General features: G+C 36.4%; 1 protein-coding gene across 2 annotated transcripts; it reads right to left on the reverse strand.

Annotated features, from left to right (window-relative positions):
• Positions 1–142: 142 nt before the first annotated feature.
• On the reverse strand, positions 143–16,654 carry LOC123565414 (28S ribosomal protein S11, mitochondrial-like). 2 transcript variants are annotated; one of them, XR_008372017.1, is made up of 9 exons: positions 16,563–16,654; positions 13,839–14,001; positions 12,909–13,042; positions 11,761–11,786; positions 6,644–6,718; positions 4,681–4,746; positions 3,552–3,656; positions 372–439; positions 143–280 (listed from the first exon to the last, which is right to left on the reverse strand). XR_008372017.1 is itself a non-coding variant. In XM_053549720.1 (8 exons), exons 1-7 carry the CDS (start codon positions 16,633–16,635, stop codon positions 3,552–3,554), a joined length of 642 nt encoding a protein of 213 aa, XP_053405695.1. In that variant the 5' UTR covers positions 16,636–16,654; the 3' UTR covers positions 143–439. The 2 variants fall into 2 exon arrangements, 1 of the variants encoding a protein (XP_053405695.1); XM_053549720.1 differs by having other exon boundaries at positions 143–439.
• Positions 16,655–19,475: the final 2,821 nt, after the last annotated feature.

A 19,475-nucleotide genomic window follows, 5' to 3' on the forward strand; every position in this document is an offset into this window, starting at 1 on the left:
GTACATGCTATTCTTATTTCTATCCTTACCTACCCTCATATTAAAACAAAATATGTTGTTTTGCAGTAATGTTAAATACAGAAATGTTTCAAACATGGATTTCTTCAAAAGAGCCAGGCACAAGATAAAAAATGATGCCCAAGAATTTAAAACATAATTTATTTCCACAGTATAATAACATGATACAGAATGTCAACATTGTCTGAGGCCAACACCTTTCTACATGCTTGGTAAGAAATTCATTTAGAACGTTAGATTTTTTTATTAACTGTATTCCTACTTTCAACACACAATACATTTGTCCGGTTTTATTACTGAGTTTAGAACACAGAATAAAAAACTGAACCACAATTATAATTTAAACATTTTCATGTGAAATAACTGTCACTCTATCTTGTCTCCTCTGTCATAGTCTGTGTTTGTGTCTGCTAAATACATTCTGTAAGAAAAAAAAACAATATTTACTGTGACAGGTCATTTATCATAGAAATGATATCTGCTCTTTTGCATTTGAAACAAGTTTTTGACCTCATATAACACAATTTTGAATTTAACCAAGACGCCAAAGATTCAAACAAGTTTTGTATTAACCCAGACTACTCAACCCACTATGCTAGTTTGCCATATTGCAAATATTCTCTCCTAAATTATAAACTATTTCTTGTACAGTAAGCCAGTCAGAATTTCTGACCACCATCTAGAACAAGTGAATGAAGTATTGCCATGCAATACAAAGTCCCCTACTGGAAGGCACCTAATTTTCTCTACTGCAGTATAACATAATGAACTGATATCTGTCGATGATGTATAAACACTATTGTACTATATATACAATATGTTATAACAAAACACTTGGATTAAAATTTATATATATAAAAACCTACAGTTGTTTTCATATTGAATTTTTTTGGCTGATTATAAAAATGTTATCATGTAAGTTATTTATAGTAACAACAAAGGGAAATTAATCTTTTAAAAAAAAAAAGGTAGAGATAGGTCAAAATACACCTAAAACTTGGATGTAACATGCATGCTGTACCACAGAAAAGTGGTCTCGATTTTTCTCTACCGCCAGTAATAAAAAAGTTACAATAAAATCTATTTATAGTAAAAACAAAGGGACGTAATTCTAAAAACAAGGGTGCCTCATGGTGGTGAACATTTGGTCCAAGTTACATCAAAATCCCTCCATGCATGAAGAAGAAATGTCCCGTACAAAGTCATTCTTGAATTTGACCTTTGACCTCTAAATATGACCTTGACCTTAGACCTAGGGACCTGGTTCTTGCGCATGACATGTTGTCTCATCCAGGGGAATATTTGTGCCAACTGATATCTAAATCCTGCTTTGCATGACAAAGTTATAGACCAGACAGGAAAAAAATCCTCTTGACCTTTGATCTCAAAGTGTGACCTTGACATTTAAGCTAGGGTATTGGGTGTTGCACATGACACGTCGTCTCATCATGGGAAACATTTATGCCAAGTAATATTGTAATCCCTTGATGGATGACAGAGTTCTGGATCGGACAGGGCAAAAACCTTATTGACCTTTGACCTCCAATTGTGACCTTGACCTTAGAGCTAAGGGTCCGGGCTTTGCGCATGACATGTTGTATCATCATGGGGAACATTTGTGCCAAGTAATATTAAAATCCCTTCATGGATGGCAGAGTTATGGACGAGACAGGAAAAAAACTCTGTTGAGCTTTGACCCCCAATTATGACCTTGACCTTTGAGCTAGGGGTCTGGGATTTGCGCATGACAGGTCGTCTCATCATGGGGAACACTTGTGCTAAGTGATATTAAAATTCCTTAATGAATGTCAGAGTTATGGACCGGACACAAAACAGACCCTGTTCATGCTATGTTAACATTTGACTGCTAAGTGTGACCTTGACCTTTGAGCTAGGGGTCTGAAAGTTGTGCATGACACATCGTCTTATTATGAGGTACATTTGTGCCTAGTAATATTAAAATCCCTTCATAGATGGGAAAGTTATGGACCGGACAGGAAAAAAGCCTTGTTGACCTTTGACCTCCAATTGTGACCTTGACCTTTAAGCTAGGGGTCCAGGTTTTGCGCATGACACGTCGTCTCCTCATAGGGGAACATTTGTGCCAAGTAATATTAAAATCTCTTCATGGATGGGAGAGTTATGGACCGGAGAGGAAAAAAGCCCTGTTGACATTTGACCTCCAATTGTGACCTTGACCTTTGAGCTAGGGGTCCGGAATTTGCGCATGACACATCATCTCATCATGGGGAACATTTGTGCCAAGTAATACTAAAATCCCTTCAAGGATGGGAGAGTTGTGGACCGGACAGGAAAAAAGCCCTGTTGACCTTTGACCTCCAATTGTGACCTTGACCTTTGAGCTAGGGGTCCGGGTTTTGCGCATGACACGTCGTCTCATCATGGGGAATATTTGTGCCAAGTAATATTAAAATCCCTTCATGGATGGCAGAGTTATGGACCGGACACAAAATTGCGGACAGACGGACGGACGGACAGACGGAATGACGGAAAAGTGCATTCCTATAGTCCCCGAAACTGGTTTTCAACCAGTAGGGGACTAATAAACTCATGTAAGGTCATGCTTAGGTGTTAGTGACAAACTATAACTGGCTGATGTTCAGTCTACTTAGAATGCTGTAGCCATGATCTCTGAGCAAATAATGCCAAAAACAAATTGCAGTCATAAGGGGATATTTGGAAATCATCCAATGAAATATAAGCATTCTCAAGCAACCGATCTATTATAACAGTTACTGTTTCCAACCTTGAAAGCATTCAGAACATGACCTTGGACCTACTGAACCCAAAACAATATGGTTCATCCATTGACAAAGGCTATCATCCAACGGACTTTGACATATTTAGGCTCAAATATTCTCCAGTCATTTAGTCTCAAGGTCGCTTTGAACAAGATCTTTAATTTACTGACCCCCGCCCCCCACCCCCCAAACATATGATGTCAGAAACTGATCATCAATAACCATCTTGTAAAACTTGCCAGCAGTATGCCAACGCATTCTCCAGTTATTCACCAGAAACAATTTTCAACCTGGAGATCCCTATGAACTTGAAAATGTTTTCAGTAACTCGTGAAACCTTAGGAAAGGACTATCAAACTTCATGTAATGCTTGCCAAACAATCAGCAGATGATGTCTATTGTTTTGTCTTACTGCCTTCAAACTTCATACAATAATTGCCTGTGGTCAGTAGATAACCCATACTGATTTTAGGTCACAAAGTCAAGGTCATTGTGGCTTTGAGTCTTAAAACAGTTCCTCACTACAAGGAAAATGCTCGCAGGAACAACAGTGTAGTGAAACTTCATAGATGACCTGGTCAAGAGTCAAGGACACCATACACTTACAAGACTGAACATTATTTACACAGTTTAGCTACCTCCAAATGGCAATCGTAAGCAGGAAAATGTATTTTACAAACAACTCCAGTTCCTTTAAAATTTAATCAAAATGTGATGTAATAATAGAACGATGCTACAAAGAGGAAGATAATACAGAAGCAGCAGACTGACCTATAATCTTCTTGCCTTTCTTGGTCTCGATGCAAAATCAGGGTATGTCATGTCTGTAACAGACACAATATTCACTCCTGATAACTGTACTCCTTTCATAGCAGGCTGAAAAATACAATGAAATAGACACAATACGTAGAAATTGCTAGCTGTATACATTCCACAGCAGGCTGAAAAATTACAATATAACTGAACCAATATTTAATAATAATGGCTAACTGTACACATTCCATAGCTGGCTGAAACATACAATGTAACAGATACAATATTCACTCCTGCTGACAGTACACCTTCAAGGCTGCATAAAACAAACAACTCCTTTGATGTAGACAATGTACTTTTTACAGTGCTGAAGATAAACTGATAAGTTGTTTACTCCTTCCAAATGAGATCAGAGATGTGGAGACAGTTACACTATGTGTTCTTTATGGCTAAGCATACAAATTATAAGAAATGATGTTGGACTATAGCTGTTATATAAAATATTCCAGCACTTTATTGTCACTATTATGATAATGGTTCACAGAAACACTGTTTTCATATTCTAGTATTTTACTGATATTTAAATGATCATAAGTATTGCAGTATTCTACTGTAACTTTAATGGATCATAGATTCACTGTGATATAATAAATTCCACCATTCACTTGTTATGATTCACAGTAAAACCTTTATATAATACATTCCACCATTTCACTGGAATGGTTCACAGATACACTGTTACATAATACATTCCACCATTACATTGTATCTGCAACGGTTCACAGATAATCTGTTATATTATACATTCATTCATTGTACTATAACTGAAATGGTTCACAGATACACCTTTATGTAACACATTCCACAATTTCACTATGATTACAATGGTTCACAGATACACCTATATATAACACATTCCACCATTTCACTATGATTGCAATGGTTCACAGATACACCTATATATAACACCTTCTACCATTTTGTGGTAACAGTAATGGGCACATCAAGAGATCAAAACATCTGCATTTATACTGACTTCTTTTCTTTGCGGGATATCAGTGCCTCAGAATGAGGCAATTTCAAGTATGGAAAGAAACAACAAGGAAGAAAAACAAGAAGGCACAAAATAATCAAACAACAAACTCACCAATCTTCCAGCTCCTTGTCCAGACACAATTATACATGCATTTTTGTGGCCTTTCTTCAGTAAATCCTAAATACAAAAGTACATGTAGATATATGTTATTTACACGAAACTGTTTACAAACTTAGGGTGTTCAATTGTTTATACATCTCTAAGACTTGTGCTCATCAATGCTCTTAATTCTGATATTTGTGTTTGTATTTTGGATTAGTGCTGTTTGTCAACAGGCAGTTTACCTTATCTGGATGTTTTACCAGGACTAACTAGTTCTCCCCAAGAAATGCCTGGTTCTCCAAATGAATCTGGGGCGGAAGAGGAATGATCTAACACCCAATGTCCTTTATCAAACCGTCACAGGGAGGATACACCTAGCCCAGGTATCAAGCCCATGACCTGTAAATCGGTAGATCTTTGATCTCACTTTTGAGCTAAGAGGTTGGTCTTCTTGAGTCCAAAGTTTAAGTTAAAGCTTCAAAATGCTGTATTTTCTTTCAGCCCTTTTTTACAATCAAGTCCTCTGTCTAAAATTCTAACTCACAGCATACAAAACAAGCACTGATTTAAACAAGAGCTGTCGGAGGACAGCAACGCTCGGCTATTCAACAGCCTTGTCGATTGATTGAATACGAGTCAAAAAAGGGGCATAATTTAAAAAAAGCAAAATAGGGTTATGGAACTTGCATAGTGCTTATCAGCTCATGACAGTGGACAAGTGTGTGAAGTTTCAATCCATTCCCATTAGTGGGTACTGAGATACCAGCTTACATATAAGAATTTAACCCAAAACTCCTAAGTTTAAAAAGGGGCATAATTTTGTAAAATGCAAAGTTGAGTTATTGACCCTTTGCACTGCATGTCATATCATGACAGTGAACAAGCGTGTGAAGTTTCAATCCTTTCCCATTAGTGGATACTGAGATACCAGCTTACATACAAAAACTTAACCAAAAATTTCTATGTTGAAAAAGGGGCATAATTTTGTAAAAAAGCAAAATAAAGTTATGGGACCTGCTTTGTGCATGTCAGATCATGACAGTGAACAAGTGTGTGAAGTTTCAATCCATTCCAATCAGTGAGTACTGAGATACCAGCTTACATACAAAACCTTAACCAAAAAATTCTAAGTCGAAAAAGGGGCATAATTTTGTAAAAAAGCAAAATAGAGTTATGGAACCTGTGCAATGTAAGTCAGTTTATCACAGTAAATAAGTGTGTGAATTTTCAATCCATTCCCACAAGTGGTTACTGAGATACCAGCTTACATACAAAACCTTAACCAAAAATTTCTAAGTCAAAAAAAGGGGCATAATTTTGTAAAAAAGCAAAATAGAGTTATGGAACCTGTGCATTGTAAGTCAGTTTATCACAGTGAATAAGTGTGTGAAGTTTCAATCCATTCCCACAAGTGGTTGCTGAGATACCAGCTTACATACAAAAACTTAACCAAATCGGGACGCGGACGCCGACGCATGGGCAAGTCAAATAGCTCTAGTATTCTATGAATAGTCGAGCTAAAAACAGTTTTTACAGCACACAAAACAAGCACTGATTTAAAAAACAGTTTTCATATTAAATTACTTATAAAACAGACATTTTCTAACTATACTTATCACTGTTGACATTGTGGGAGCGAAATAATTACATATTACATAATTTTGGTATTACACTAGTATTATAAAACTTTGCTACTGACATCTTTTAAGTATTGGCCACGTTGGTCGAATCAACTTGTTCTAGAACAGGTAAAGAAAGAAGAAATTTTTATGTTTCAGCAGGAAAAGCTTACATGTAATAAATAGACTAAATTAAATCCACACTGAACTAATCAAACTTGTCAAATGAAATTGATAAAATGCTAGACTCTGCCAAGCATTTCATCATTCTATTCAACTGGTTTCAAAAATTAATAGATTAAATATGAAAAGAAACTCATGCAATAATCTCTATGTAAGTAACAACCACTTACCATCCCAACAGCCAACCCAACAGTCTGCCCACAAACAGCTGTCTTTTTTCTAGTATTTTTAAACCCAACTCTTCCCTGCAACAGAATAAACAAGAGGGCCATGATGGCCCTATATTGCTCACCTGTTATCATTGCACTTGAGGACAAGAAGGTCCTCAGAAAAAATATCTAAGTCAAAAGGACAGTAACAACAAAGGGAAGAAATTTAACCAAAAAGAAAAAAAAAATTCTTACAAGGTACAGATATGTCAAAATACACCTAAAAATTGGAGGTACCATCCATGTTGTACCACAGAAAAGTGGTCTCGGTTTTTCCCTACGGCCAATAATAAAAAAGTTACTAAAAATAAGCTATTTATAGTAATGCAAAAGGGAAGTAATTAAACAAGAGGACCATGATGGTCCTGAATCGCTCACCTATCCCCACATGACCCAGTGTTGAACTGAGTATGACATCGTTATTTCTATTATTTGACATAGTGACCTAGTTTTTGAGCAAATGTGACCTAGATATCATCAAGATAAAAAATTCTGACCAATTTTCATGAAGATCCATGAAAAAATATGACCTCTAGAGAAGTCACAAGGTTTTTCTATTATTTGACCTAATGACTTATTTTTTGAAGGCACGTGACCCACTTTTAAACTTGACCTAGATATCATCAAGGTGAACATTCTCACCAATTTTCATGAAGATCTCGTGAAAAATATGGCCTCTAGAGAGGTCACAAGGTTTTTCTATTTTTCGACCTACTGACCTAGTTTTTGATCGCACATTACCCAGTTATGAAATTGACCTAGATATCATCAAGCTGAACATTCTCACCAATTTTCATTAAGATCCATTGAGAAATATGGCCTCTAGAGACATCACAAGGTTTTTCTCTTTTTAGACCTACTGACCTAGTTTTTGACCCCACGTGACCCAGTTTCAAACCTGACCTAGATATCATAAAGGTGAACATTCTGACCAATTTTCATGAAGATCTCTTGAAAAATATGGCCTCTAAAGAGGTCACAAGGTTTTTCTATTTTTAGATCTACTGACCTAGTTATTGACCGCACATGACCCAGTTTCGAACTTGACCTAGATATCATCAAGGTGAACATTCTGACCAATTTTCATAAAGATCCCATGAAAAATATGGCCTCTAGAGAGGTCACAAGGTTTTTCTATTTTCAGACCTACTGACCTAGTTTTTGACCCCACGTGACCCAGTTACGAACTTGACTTAGATATCATCAAGGTGAACAATCTGACCAATTTCCATAAAGATCCATTGAGAAATATGGCCTCTAGAGAGGTCACAAGGTTTTTCTATTTTTAGACCTACTGACCTAGTTTTTGACCCCACGTGACCCAGTTTCGAACTTGACCTAGACATCATTAAGGTGAACATTCTGACCAATTTTCATGAAGATCTCATGAAAAATATGGCCTCTAGAGAGGTCACAAGGTTTTTCTATTTTTAGATCTACTGACCTAGTTTTTGACCGCACGTGACCCAGTTTCGAACTTGACCTAGATATCATCAAGATGAACATTCTGACCAACTTTTATAAAGATCCCATGAAAAATGTGACCTCTAGAGTGGTCACAAGCAAAAGTTTACGCACGCACGCACGCACGGACGACGGACGCCACGCGATCACAAAAGCTCACCTTGTCACTGTGACAGGTGAGCTAAAAAAGTTATTGTAAGTGAACAAAAGAAGGATCTGCCAAATAAATCTGTTGACATAAATGAAATTTCAAATCAGTATCTTCATTAGTTATGGAGATATACCCATTTTAATTTGAAATAAAGGGAGGTAATTTGACATTAAATCAGTCCATAGTTATCTACCCTGATTGGCTCAGTCCAACTAATGACAATAATGAAATTTCAAGTAAGTCCTATAAGTTAACTTACTGATATAAATCCATTTTGATTACAATCAGGGGAGGTAATCAGATATAAAATAACTGAACCTGCGATTGGATCTGATTTGTCATGGCATCCAAGAATTATTATTGTTGAAGTTATTTTGGAAGTTTGTATCAAATAAAACCATAAATGAAGTCTCTATATGGCTGCAAAAGCCAAAATAGCCAATTTTGGACCTTTAAGGGGCCATAACTCTGGAACTCATGATGAAATCTGGCCAGTTAAAGAAAGGCACCAAGATCTTGTGGTGATACAAGTTGTGTGCAAGTTTGATTAAATTCAAATCATAAATGAAGCTGCTATTGTGCAGACAAGGTCAAAAGAGCTAATACTGGCCCTTTCAGGGGCCATAACTCTGGAACCCATAAAGGAATCTCGCCAGTTCAAGACAGGAAACAAGATCTTATGGTGATACAAGTTGTATGCCAGTTTGGTTAAAATCAAATCATAAATGAAGCTGCTATTGTGCAGACAAGGTCAAAATAGCTAATTCTGGCCCTTTCAGGGGCCATAACTCTGGAACCCATAATGGAATCTGTCCAGTTCAAGAAAATAGCCAAGATCTTATGGTGATACAAGTTGTGCGCCAGTTTGGTAAAAATCAAATCATAAATATAGCTGCTACTGTGCAGACAAGGTCAAAAAAGCTAATTTTGGCCCTTTCAGGGACCATAACTCTGGAACCCATCATGGGATCTGGCCAGTTCAAGAAAGGAACCGAGATCTTATGGTGATACAAGTTGTGTGCAAGTTTGGTTAAAATAAAATCATAAATGAAACCACTATCGTGCAGACAAGAGATTGTTGACGCACGCACGCACGGACTGACGACGGACTGCGGACGAAGGGTGATCACAAAAGCTCACCCTGTCACTATGTGACAGGTGAGCTAAAAATAAATAATAGTAATTATAGCTTAACAACACAAAATTCTTAATTTTTATTTATACTTTTTGTGTTTACATTCACTCGGCAACAATACATTGATTCTATATTTAGTAATAGCAATCATACAAAACAACACCTGTAGAACAGCCTAGCTCAACTATTCGAAAGCTTTATCACTTCATAATTGAAATAATAACAAGTACAGGCAATGTCAAAAAAGGGGCATAACTTTGAAATAACTAAACAGAGTTATGCAACCAGTGAGCTCAAACCTACATCTGTGGGGTGGGGATAGGGGGCAAGTGGTTTGATGTTAATAACATAAACAACTCATCCAAGGTGCCCCGAGTGTTTTAAGTTTCAACCCATTCCCACTAGCAAATACTGTGACCCCTGCTTACATACAACAACCATGATGGCCCTGGATCTCTCACCTCAGTTTCACAGTTTGTTAAAGCATCACGTGAGGAAACAAGAGCTGTCTGCTTACAGCATGCCCGACTATTTGAAGAACTGATGTAGATTTCTAAGTATGGCGTCAAAATACTACCACAGAATTTCAGACATCAAAACAAAAATAGGTAAGACAAACAATGTACCTGTATTTGTGAAACTGGATAAGAACTGCACTATATGGCAATGTGTGACCATGATCGTTAAGCAAGTGTTCAAAGTTTCAAAGCCACAAATCAAACAGTATAGACAACACATGGAATGGTATGCCAAACTTAACTAGTTTCTATGTCAAACTAGAGTCGTCACAGGAGTGATGAATTGTACCCAACAATAAGGCCATGTCACAGAACTAAGTCAATGTTAAAGCTGAACTTGCTTGACCTTTGATCTACTGACCTCAAAATCAATAGGGTTCATCTGCTGGTCATGATCAACATCCCTATGAAGTTTCATGATCCTCGGCCAAAGCGTTCTCAAGTTATTGTCAGGAAATAGTTTAAATGCAAGGTCATTCTGACCTTTGACCTTTTGAACTCAAAATCATGATCGACCTCCCTATTAAGCCTCATGATCCTAGACCCAAGCGTTCTGAAGTTATTGTCTGAAATCCTTTTTATTTTCTGGGTCATCTGCTGGTCATGACCAACCTCCCTATCAATTTTCATGATCCTAGGCACAATCATTCTCAAGTTATCATTCCGAAACTGTTTAACTGTTTCGGGTCATTGTGACCTTGACCTTTGACCTGCTGACCTCAAAGTCGAACTTGCCCTGTATTTTCTGATGTTACACCTGTGTATCAAAAACTATTTAAATCTGTCAAGCCTTTCATAATGATGAACAAGTGTTCAAAGATTCAAAGCCACAAAACGTGGACTTGTATGAAAACTGAACCAATTTCCAAGTCCAAAATGGGCCATAATTTAGCCAAAATAGTTGAAGAGAAAACTAACCCTGCACCCAGTCGCCATGTTTTATTATAAAACAATAATTTGAAGGAATTTGGTATGGATCACTTAAGGAATATTGCTGCGAAATTACTTTGAAAATTGGCCAGCAGTTTCAGAGAAAAGTTTTTCCATAAAATATATTGGGAAAACATGCACCACACCCTGGTGGCCATGCTTTTAAACAAAACAGTACAATCTGAAGGGATTTGGTAGAGGATAACCCAAGGAACACTGCAATATAATTTTGAAATTGGGTAGCAGATGATTTTCAAAACTTTCTACATAGTCATATAGCAAACTAGCTTCACTCCCTGGCATCAAACAATCTGAAGGATCACCAAAGAAATATTTCTGCGTATTTAAATCAAAATTATGCAAATGGTTTCTGAGAAGATCTTTAAAGTTTTTCCTTCTAGTTGAAGTTTGACCAAACTGACTTGGTGGTTTAGGAGGATGTATTCTTCAAAGACAACACAGAACTGATTGATGACGAACATCCAACGATCCTAAAACCTCACCATAGGCACTTCATGCATTGGTGAGCTAAAACTTAAACATAAAGTGTTGTTTACCATAGACCTTGATTCTTTTTTATTTCCCAGACTTTTCCCGATGGGTGGGAACCCTTCCTTTAGCTACACTGATAAACAGATATTTCTATACAGAAAACTATAACATATCAATGGTAGTCAAACAAAGCCCTTCCTGGACCAAACTCCTCCCATTTTTTTCCTTTCAAAAAATGATAAAAGCCATCATTGTGCTTTCTTCCAGTAGAATTAAACCCCTCATGTTGAAGTTTCAAGGTGGGTAAGAAGCCCACTGAAATACAGAGGCGGACAAAACCCCTTCCATAAATTTTCAAGCTTCAAAATGAATGATATAAAATACTTACCCCTGACTGGTATGATAGGCAGTCATCTGTAAAAAAAAATATATATATATATATCAGCAAGGTCACTGTACAAACAATTCAAAGTCAAACTGACTGAACGTCCAACATAAATTTATTATTAAAACCAATCTAGTAAAAAGGCAGCATTCTATTTATTTTATGTATCAGACCATCAGAGTACATGTGTTTGACATGCAAACCCATAAAGGTAAATTTTTTGCTATAAAATGTATTTCATTTTAATGTCCCTCTCCTCCCCACAACTTTAAAAATAGTCAACCTTATATTTTAATGGATTAACATAACAAACAAACATAAGAGAGAAGTACGTTTCATACTGATTACTGATGATTTTCAACTGACATTCATACCAATATTGGCATGCATTAAAAGAAAAGATTGTACAACAGGTTTAACCCAGTTTCTGATGCAGGTGTCAAAATGTGCGTGAATTCCAGTTAAGTTATTTCTGTCGCAGACAGTCTGGGTTTTATCATGTTTTATAGCATTTTAAAAAATATGGAGTAAAAATTATATGGATTTAATGAAATTATTCTTTTTAAGACACTTGCAAATTGTCAACAGGTCAATAATTGGTAATAAGCAGAGGGTGGATTAAAAAGATCGGAAGAATTGAATTTCAGTTTGATGTTTGATTAGAGCAAAGACAGGAGCTCCAAAATGACTATTTCGCTCAAGTCGGCCCCTAGCTCAAGCCCTGAACTTGGTTTGATATTGAACCATTTTCAGTCCCCATGTCAGACCATGACCTTTGATCTACAGCATGGGTCATCAATGTATCAAAGGCAATCATTTTAATGTAATGTTTAGCATCTGCAAGTCTAACTACAATGTACACTCCAGTTATCAATCTATCATGTGTACTAGGAGACACCTACACCTACTCTTTTTCCAAGATGGAGGCAGAGGTTGGAGATGGTACCATCATATCTGATACTTTAAAAGCAGGATGGATAAAGGTTCTTCTCTGAATATTTTTTCGTGCACATATCAATACCTGTCTTAGCAGAACCACCTACTTTTCCTTGTTCTGTGAAAAATTTAAAACAGCAGTCATCTCTCTACAGTTTGAATTTTGCTTTTCAACAATTGCAAGTGATCTACTGAAATACATTCTCTAATCTTACTTGTTTTGGTATGAGCACTAATTATGGTATTTTGATACGTTGCGTTGATGTATATCCTTGGCAGTTCATCAAACCGTATTCCGTCCACCATATGTTCATATGTACTAGCTGTAGGAATGTACTCTCCACCTGGCCTGCAAATGAAGTCATGCCAACTGTATGAATAGCTAAAGCCCCTTCTTATGCATTACATTTGTTATACTAATGTGTCAATGAAAGACTTCATGGAGATGTACATGTTTAAACCTAGACTCACTAAGGAGATGTAAATGTATATATCTAGCCTCACTCTACATGTTAGTTACTATTCACTGTATTCAGTATCAAAAAATACACTGCTGACACATGAGTTCTGCACATCATCTTGATGAGGTGATCATTTGACTCAAGTTTCATGAAAATCCTTCAAGGGGTTTAGGAGATACAAAGCAGACACAAAATGGAAGGTTCAAACCTTTGACCTTGAGTTGTGTCTCTGATGTTGAGCCAAAATTACTGATTCATGAGTTCTGCACATCGTCTTGACGAGGTGATCATTTGACTCAAATATCATGAAAATCCTCCAAGGGGTTTAAGAGATAGAGAGCGGATACAAAATGAAAGACTCAAACCTTTGAGCTTGCATTGTGACCTTGACCTTGAGCCGACATGGCTGACTCGTGTTCTACACATGAGGTGATCAATTGACCCAAGTTTCATAAAAATCCTTCAAGGGGTTAAGGAGATACTGAGCAAAAATGTCTGCAGAGCTATAAATCTATCTCACTAAGTTTCTATAATCCTGCTAATTTTTTAATTCAAACACACATTGATTATTCATGTGCTTTTTCCTACAACAGTAACTGTTGATCTGTGGCCAGGTAAAGAAATCAATTCACCAAGAAAAATATACTCTGACAATATATAAAACTATACTACAGTAATAGTTACAAGTATTCTGGATCTACTGGAGCTTCAGCATAAAAAACTCTCTTCTCGGCTGTCTTTTGTTCTGCTGGCTTGTCTTTTTGCTCTTTTCCATCTATCAAACTACCAACATCTATATTCAGACATGGTGAGTAGTGTAAGTTTGTTTTCAATACAGAAGCAGACCCTGAAAAACAATAAAGAAATACCATTTGTGAACAGAACTCACTGATTCTCTGTACATCATTCAATCAAACAGTCCACACGTTTCTTCAGTGGCCAGCTTATTACATAGTACATGTAATCTTACAGAAATTATTAGATTTCTTTGTTTCATGCTTTTAAAAGGTTTCTTGAAACAATCCACCATACCACAAGCCAACACTACATGTTAAATAACTCTGCAATTTAATAATGGCAGATTATAAAACAAAACTAGAAATTGCTTTTGTAAAAAAGTGCATGTCTCCCCCAATGCAAAGTCCTATAGGCAAGAAGTCAATAGGGGTCAGGAGCGAAAGTCAAAGAGACACTGATGGTTGGCTGCAATAGGGATCATCTACTTGGCATGTCCAGTCATCCGGCTAAGTTTCAACACTCTTGGTCTAGTGGTTCTTAAGTCACTGTTCAGGCTCCTGTGACCTTGACCTTTGATCAAGTGACCCCAAAATAAATAGGGGTCATCTACTCTGCATGTCCAATCATCCTATTAAGTTTCAACATTCTATGTCATGTGGTTCTCAAGTTATTTTCTGGAAATGATTTTACATGACCAGGCCCCTGTGACCTTGACCTTTAATTAACTGACCCAAAAATCAATAGGGGTCATCTACTCTGCATGTTCAATCATCCTATGAAGTTTCAACATTCTGGGTCAAGTGGTTCTCAAGTTATTGATCGGAAATTGTTTTCCATGTTCAGGCTCCTGTGACCTTGACCTTTAACAGAGTGACACCAAAATAAATAGGGGTCATCTACTCTGCATGTTCAATCATCCTATGAAGTTTCAACATTCTGGGTCAAGAGGTTCTCAAGTTATTGATCGGAAATGGTTATCAATGTTCAGGCCCCTGTGACCTTGACCTTTAACAGAGTGACCCCAAAATCGATAGGGGTCATCTACTCTGCATGACCAATCATCCTATTAAGTTTCAACATTCTGGGTCAAGTGGTTCTCAAGTTATTGACCAGAAATGGTTTTCAATGTTCAGGCCCCTGAGACCTTGACCTTCAACAGAGTGACCCCAAAATCAATAGGGGTCATCTACTCTGCATGACCAATCATCCTATGAAGTTTCAACATTCTGGGTCAAGTTGTTCTCAAGTTATTGATCGGAAATGGTTTTCCATGTTCAGGCCCCTGTGACCTTGACCTTTGACGGAGTGACCCCAAAATCTATAGGGGTCATCTACTTTACATGACCAATCATCCTATGAAGTTTCAACATTCTGGGTCAAGCCGTTCTCCAGTTATTGATCAGAAATGGTTTTCCATGTTCAGGTCCCTGTGACCTTGACCTTTGACGGAGTGACCCAAAAACAATAGGGGTCGTCTCCTCCATAAGCCCTACCAACCTATGAAGTTTGAAGGTTTTAGGTCAAATGGTTCTCCAGTTATTGCTTGGAAATGAAGTGTGACGTACGGACGGACAGGGCAAAAACAACATGGCTCCCCCAGAGAGGGTGAGACATAATTAATATCCTGAGTAACTGTGTGTAATGCCTTCCCCCAACAGATGCTCTAAACTCTGATCCTAAGAGACCCAAGTTGAAAATTATGGTACAGGACCACTAGCCTATTCTGTAAAAAATTTCATGTAGAAGTTTTGCACTTTTGGAGAAAAAGACTTTTAAGCTTTAAAATTACATAATTAAAGTATTTGTAAAGCCAATACCCTGGTGACTGCCCTAAATTAATGGTAGGGGCTGCGCTTGAACAAACTTGATAAGAGATCACTGGTCAAAGGTCAACATCTTGACATTGTTGTTTTCTTCTGCTCTTCAACCCTATTTATACCCAAATGTAAAGTATAAAACTGGCACTGTTGTTTAAAATGAGTTGTTCATAACTTAAGACAGGGCCCTCAACTACTATTTGACAACTTTTTAGTTGAATAAAAGGTAAAACATTGCAATATTTACATAAATGATCTATTTATTACAATTTATTACAAATTAAAATTTTGTTACGACAATGATTACAATTTGTGCAAAACTTCCACCAAATTTTCAAAGTACAAAATGTGCCAAAATTTGAATAAATTTCAACTAAATGTTCTCTAACCTGGGTATGTTTGACAAGAAGGATGTCTTGTGTGTAATTTCATTTGTTACAGAGAAACAGTTTGACAGCATTCAAAACTAAAATCAAGTTTTTCATGTTGAAAGAGTTAACTTACCTGATGAGTTCAGTAGGTCTAATGACTTGGAGGCATTTTGAGAATTTTCGTTCCAAAACATGTGTGTAAATGCTACTGAGATATATAGCTTGATAGATGCACGCAAAATCTTAACCAAAGGAGGGCCCTAAGTTACATTTATAAATTCAACTGAAAGTTATCTAATGTTGTTAAGTCAGTAGCTTCAGGCTCCAGTCAATGGGAAGCATTGTGTGAAGTGATCTGAAGTCAGCGACATTAACAACTCGGCCATGGAGGCCCCCATAAACTCTTTGCATTCCCTACAGATATCCTTTGATGTAAATGTATTAAGGTAATACAAAAATCTTCTGTTTAAAACCAAACCAACCTGAACATCTGTTCAATGTAAGACTGGCATACTGTCTACAAGCTGTCGACAGCAATAGCCGTAAATGAGACATCTCTTCTAAGTCTTCACAACTGGAAAAGAAATCAACTTAAATTTACAGATAATCTGTAAATATACCACTTCCTTAAACCTGCTAAATTGAGGCGAATGCTAAATCATCTTCCAAAACAAATCCCATGCATCTCATGATTTACAGTTCATAAGGCCTATGTATGCAAAGTATGCACAACTTGCTAGGGGTCAATTGTAATTTTTACCATAGTGTTTCAAATGAACCAGCTTGGTAAACAAGAGCAGTCCATAAGACAGCACGCTTGACTTTTCTCAGTGTTAGAGCTTTACCAGTAAAATCTTTATAAAACTTTAACCAAAAACTTCTAAGTTAAAAAGGGACATAACTCTATCAAAATTCAAACAGAGTTATGGGGATTGTTTCTCCTGATGTTGACTTCGATAGTAAATAACTATTTTAAGTTTCAACAGTCAGTGGTGTAACTGTTTTAAGTTATGTAACCTATTTCAGTTACTTTTTCAAGCATTTTATAACCTGTTTTAGTTATAAAATATAAGTTAACTCAGGTAAGTTATTCAAAAAAAATCTTTTTGCTGTTCTCACAAAGTGACCTATACAGTGAAATAAGTAGCAATCTGTGCTTAATCAAATTCTCTTTTAGTCTGATCATGACCTGATAAGCATAATGGGATGCTACGAGTTTTATAGCTTTAAACCTTTTGCATAAAACTTTATCAGCTTTGCGTTAAAAAATTTACTGCAAAACTGGAAAGATAAAAGAGTTCAAGGAATCGGGAAATAATTACATTAGTCACATTCAAAATGAGGAATTGGCACAGGAGGGCTTTGTAATATTTTATGATAACTGAAACAAGTTATGAATATATAAGCAATAACTCAAATGGGTTATAAACTGCGATAACTTGAAACAGTTACACCCCTGACTGTTCAAGTCAAAAGCTTTGATAGTAACAAGGATATATGACTTAATAAAAAACTTTAACCAGTGGAGATGGCGATGCCGGGGTGAGTGCAATAGCTCTACTTTTTCTCCGAAAAGTCAGCTAGAAAAGAGGCGTCTCTCAGTCTTTGACCTGTAGTTCAATAACATTAAACTTGCACAGGGTGCCTTTTAATATTTGGACGTTCAACATGTCCCTGTGTCAAGTTTAATCAAAGAACAGCTGTTTACATAGCAAAATTTTCAACTTTTTTATTGACCTGTAAATTATAGCTGGGACGATTACTCGATTAATCGGATCCGATTCGATAACTAGGTGGAATCGATTCCAATTTTGTAAAACCGCTAATCGCTCTCGAACAATAAATAAACATCCTACTATCCCAATAAAATTTTTGCTAATGCATGTATACACTTCTTTGACCAGCATGTAGACTCGCAGTATATTTCCGCTAAGAAAAAATCATCATCATCAATAGTCTCTGATTTGCTTGTCATGATATACTTTAAATAAAATACACCAAAACATGACTTATTAATTAACACATTGCATGCAAACATTAGAGTCCATAAGTTCTTGATGAAGTACCTTGATACGGTCGTCAGGAAAGAAAACAGCATTTTCAATATGGCGGTTCGATTCGATTTCATACAAAAGATTAACCGGTTTCAAAATATTGAAATCGTCCCAGCCCTACTGTAAATTAATATAGGAAAAGTCTTAAACAATGTATATATTGGTTTACTGTTATTAACCTTTAGCCTGCTGGCGGCGAGTTTATCTGCCTTTGCGACCAGTGCAGACCAAGATTAGCCTGCACATCCGTGCAGGCTAATCATGGTCTGCACTGTTCGCTATTCAGTCAGTAAATTTTCAGTGAACACCCCTTCAAATGATAAATAGTATTGTCCAAATTGAGTGATGGACCAGTCCATTTTAGAAATTTAGCAGGGTAAGGGTTAAAAATGCAATACCAATAACTTCAAGGATGCATTTCATAGACTCTTCTAGCATAATTTAATGAAATATTATGAACAATGCAAGACTATAAAAAATACACAGAATCAATTTATACATACATGCTTAGATGATAACAAATATGTTTAACCTAGGGCACTAGTTAAAAATCTGCAGTCATTATTTGACTCAAGAGTACTGCGAAGTACATAATATAATATATTATGGAATGAAACTGCTTTGATATGAATTATTGTGCTTGTGTTTTCTATTTATATATGTGTGACTTGGATTGAAGGGGTGGTGCGGGGGAGGAGGGTGGGGTGTGCAACAGACAAGATCGTTGAATTATACTGTGAGTATGGAAATTTACTGGCAGTAAAATTTCAATTTAACTCTGCTGGTAAATATTAATTTTGTTTGGTAAAATTAGGACAATTATAATCAACTTATAACTTAATGAAAGAACTTTTAATCAAATTACAACCAATAAATTCTTGCAACACTGATCATCTATATATACACACTACATAGACAATACATACTGTAACGGGGCACGCATTGTTTATAAAATCAGACAGTGAGAATATTTTTCATCTAAATTAATTCTTGGAAGTGGCTAGGGGTCTGGTAACCAGACCTCTAGACCCGGAGTCTAGAGGTCCCGTAATCAATATATATGTGCTATTATATGTACTGTATGTAATGTACTACCAGTGTTGAAGGTAATGTGTTGGTAAAAGTTATGATTATAGTAAACATTTTATTTTTCATTGAATATGAAATTTTAGCGATTTCCGGTAGTCACTGTTATTTATTTATTCAACCAGTAAAACAAGTTCAACAATTCATGAGCACAATCCATGTCTTAAATTCTAAAGAAAGCACTAAGTTTATGATTTTAATGAATCAGTCTCAAGAAAAACAAAAATCTGATATAAGCTTCCAATTACAGAACAA

Source organism: Mercenaria mercenaria, chromosome 8 (assembly GCF_021730395.1).
Source record: "Mercenaria mercenaria strain notata chromosome 8, MADL_Memer_1, whole genome shotgun sequence".
NCBI lineage: Eukaryota > Metazoa > Mollusca > Bivalvia > Venerida > Veneridae > Mercenaria > Mercenaria mercenaria.

Excerpts from the sequence above, each read along its gene's own strand:
- LOC123565414 (XM_053549720.1), bottom strand. The coding sequence starts at position 16,635 with ATGTCTCATTTACGGCTATTGCTGTCGACAGCTTGTAGACAGTATGCC. Across the intron at positions 13,043-13,838 it reads CCAGTAGATCCAGAATACTT|GCCAGGTGGAGAGTACATTC; the intron begins GTAACTATTACT and ends CTTCATTTGCAG. Across the intron at positions 4,747-6,643 it reads TTGGGTTGGCTGTTGGGATG|GATTTACTGAAGAAAGGCCA; the intron begins GTAAGTGGTTGT and ends TTTTGTATTTAG.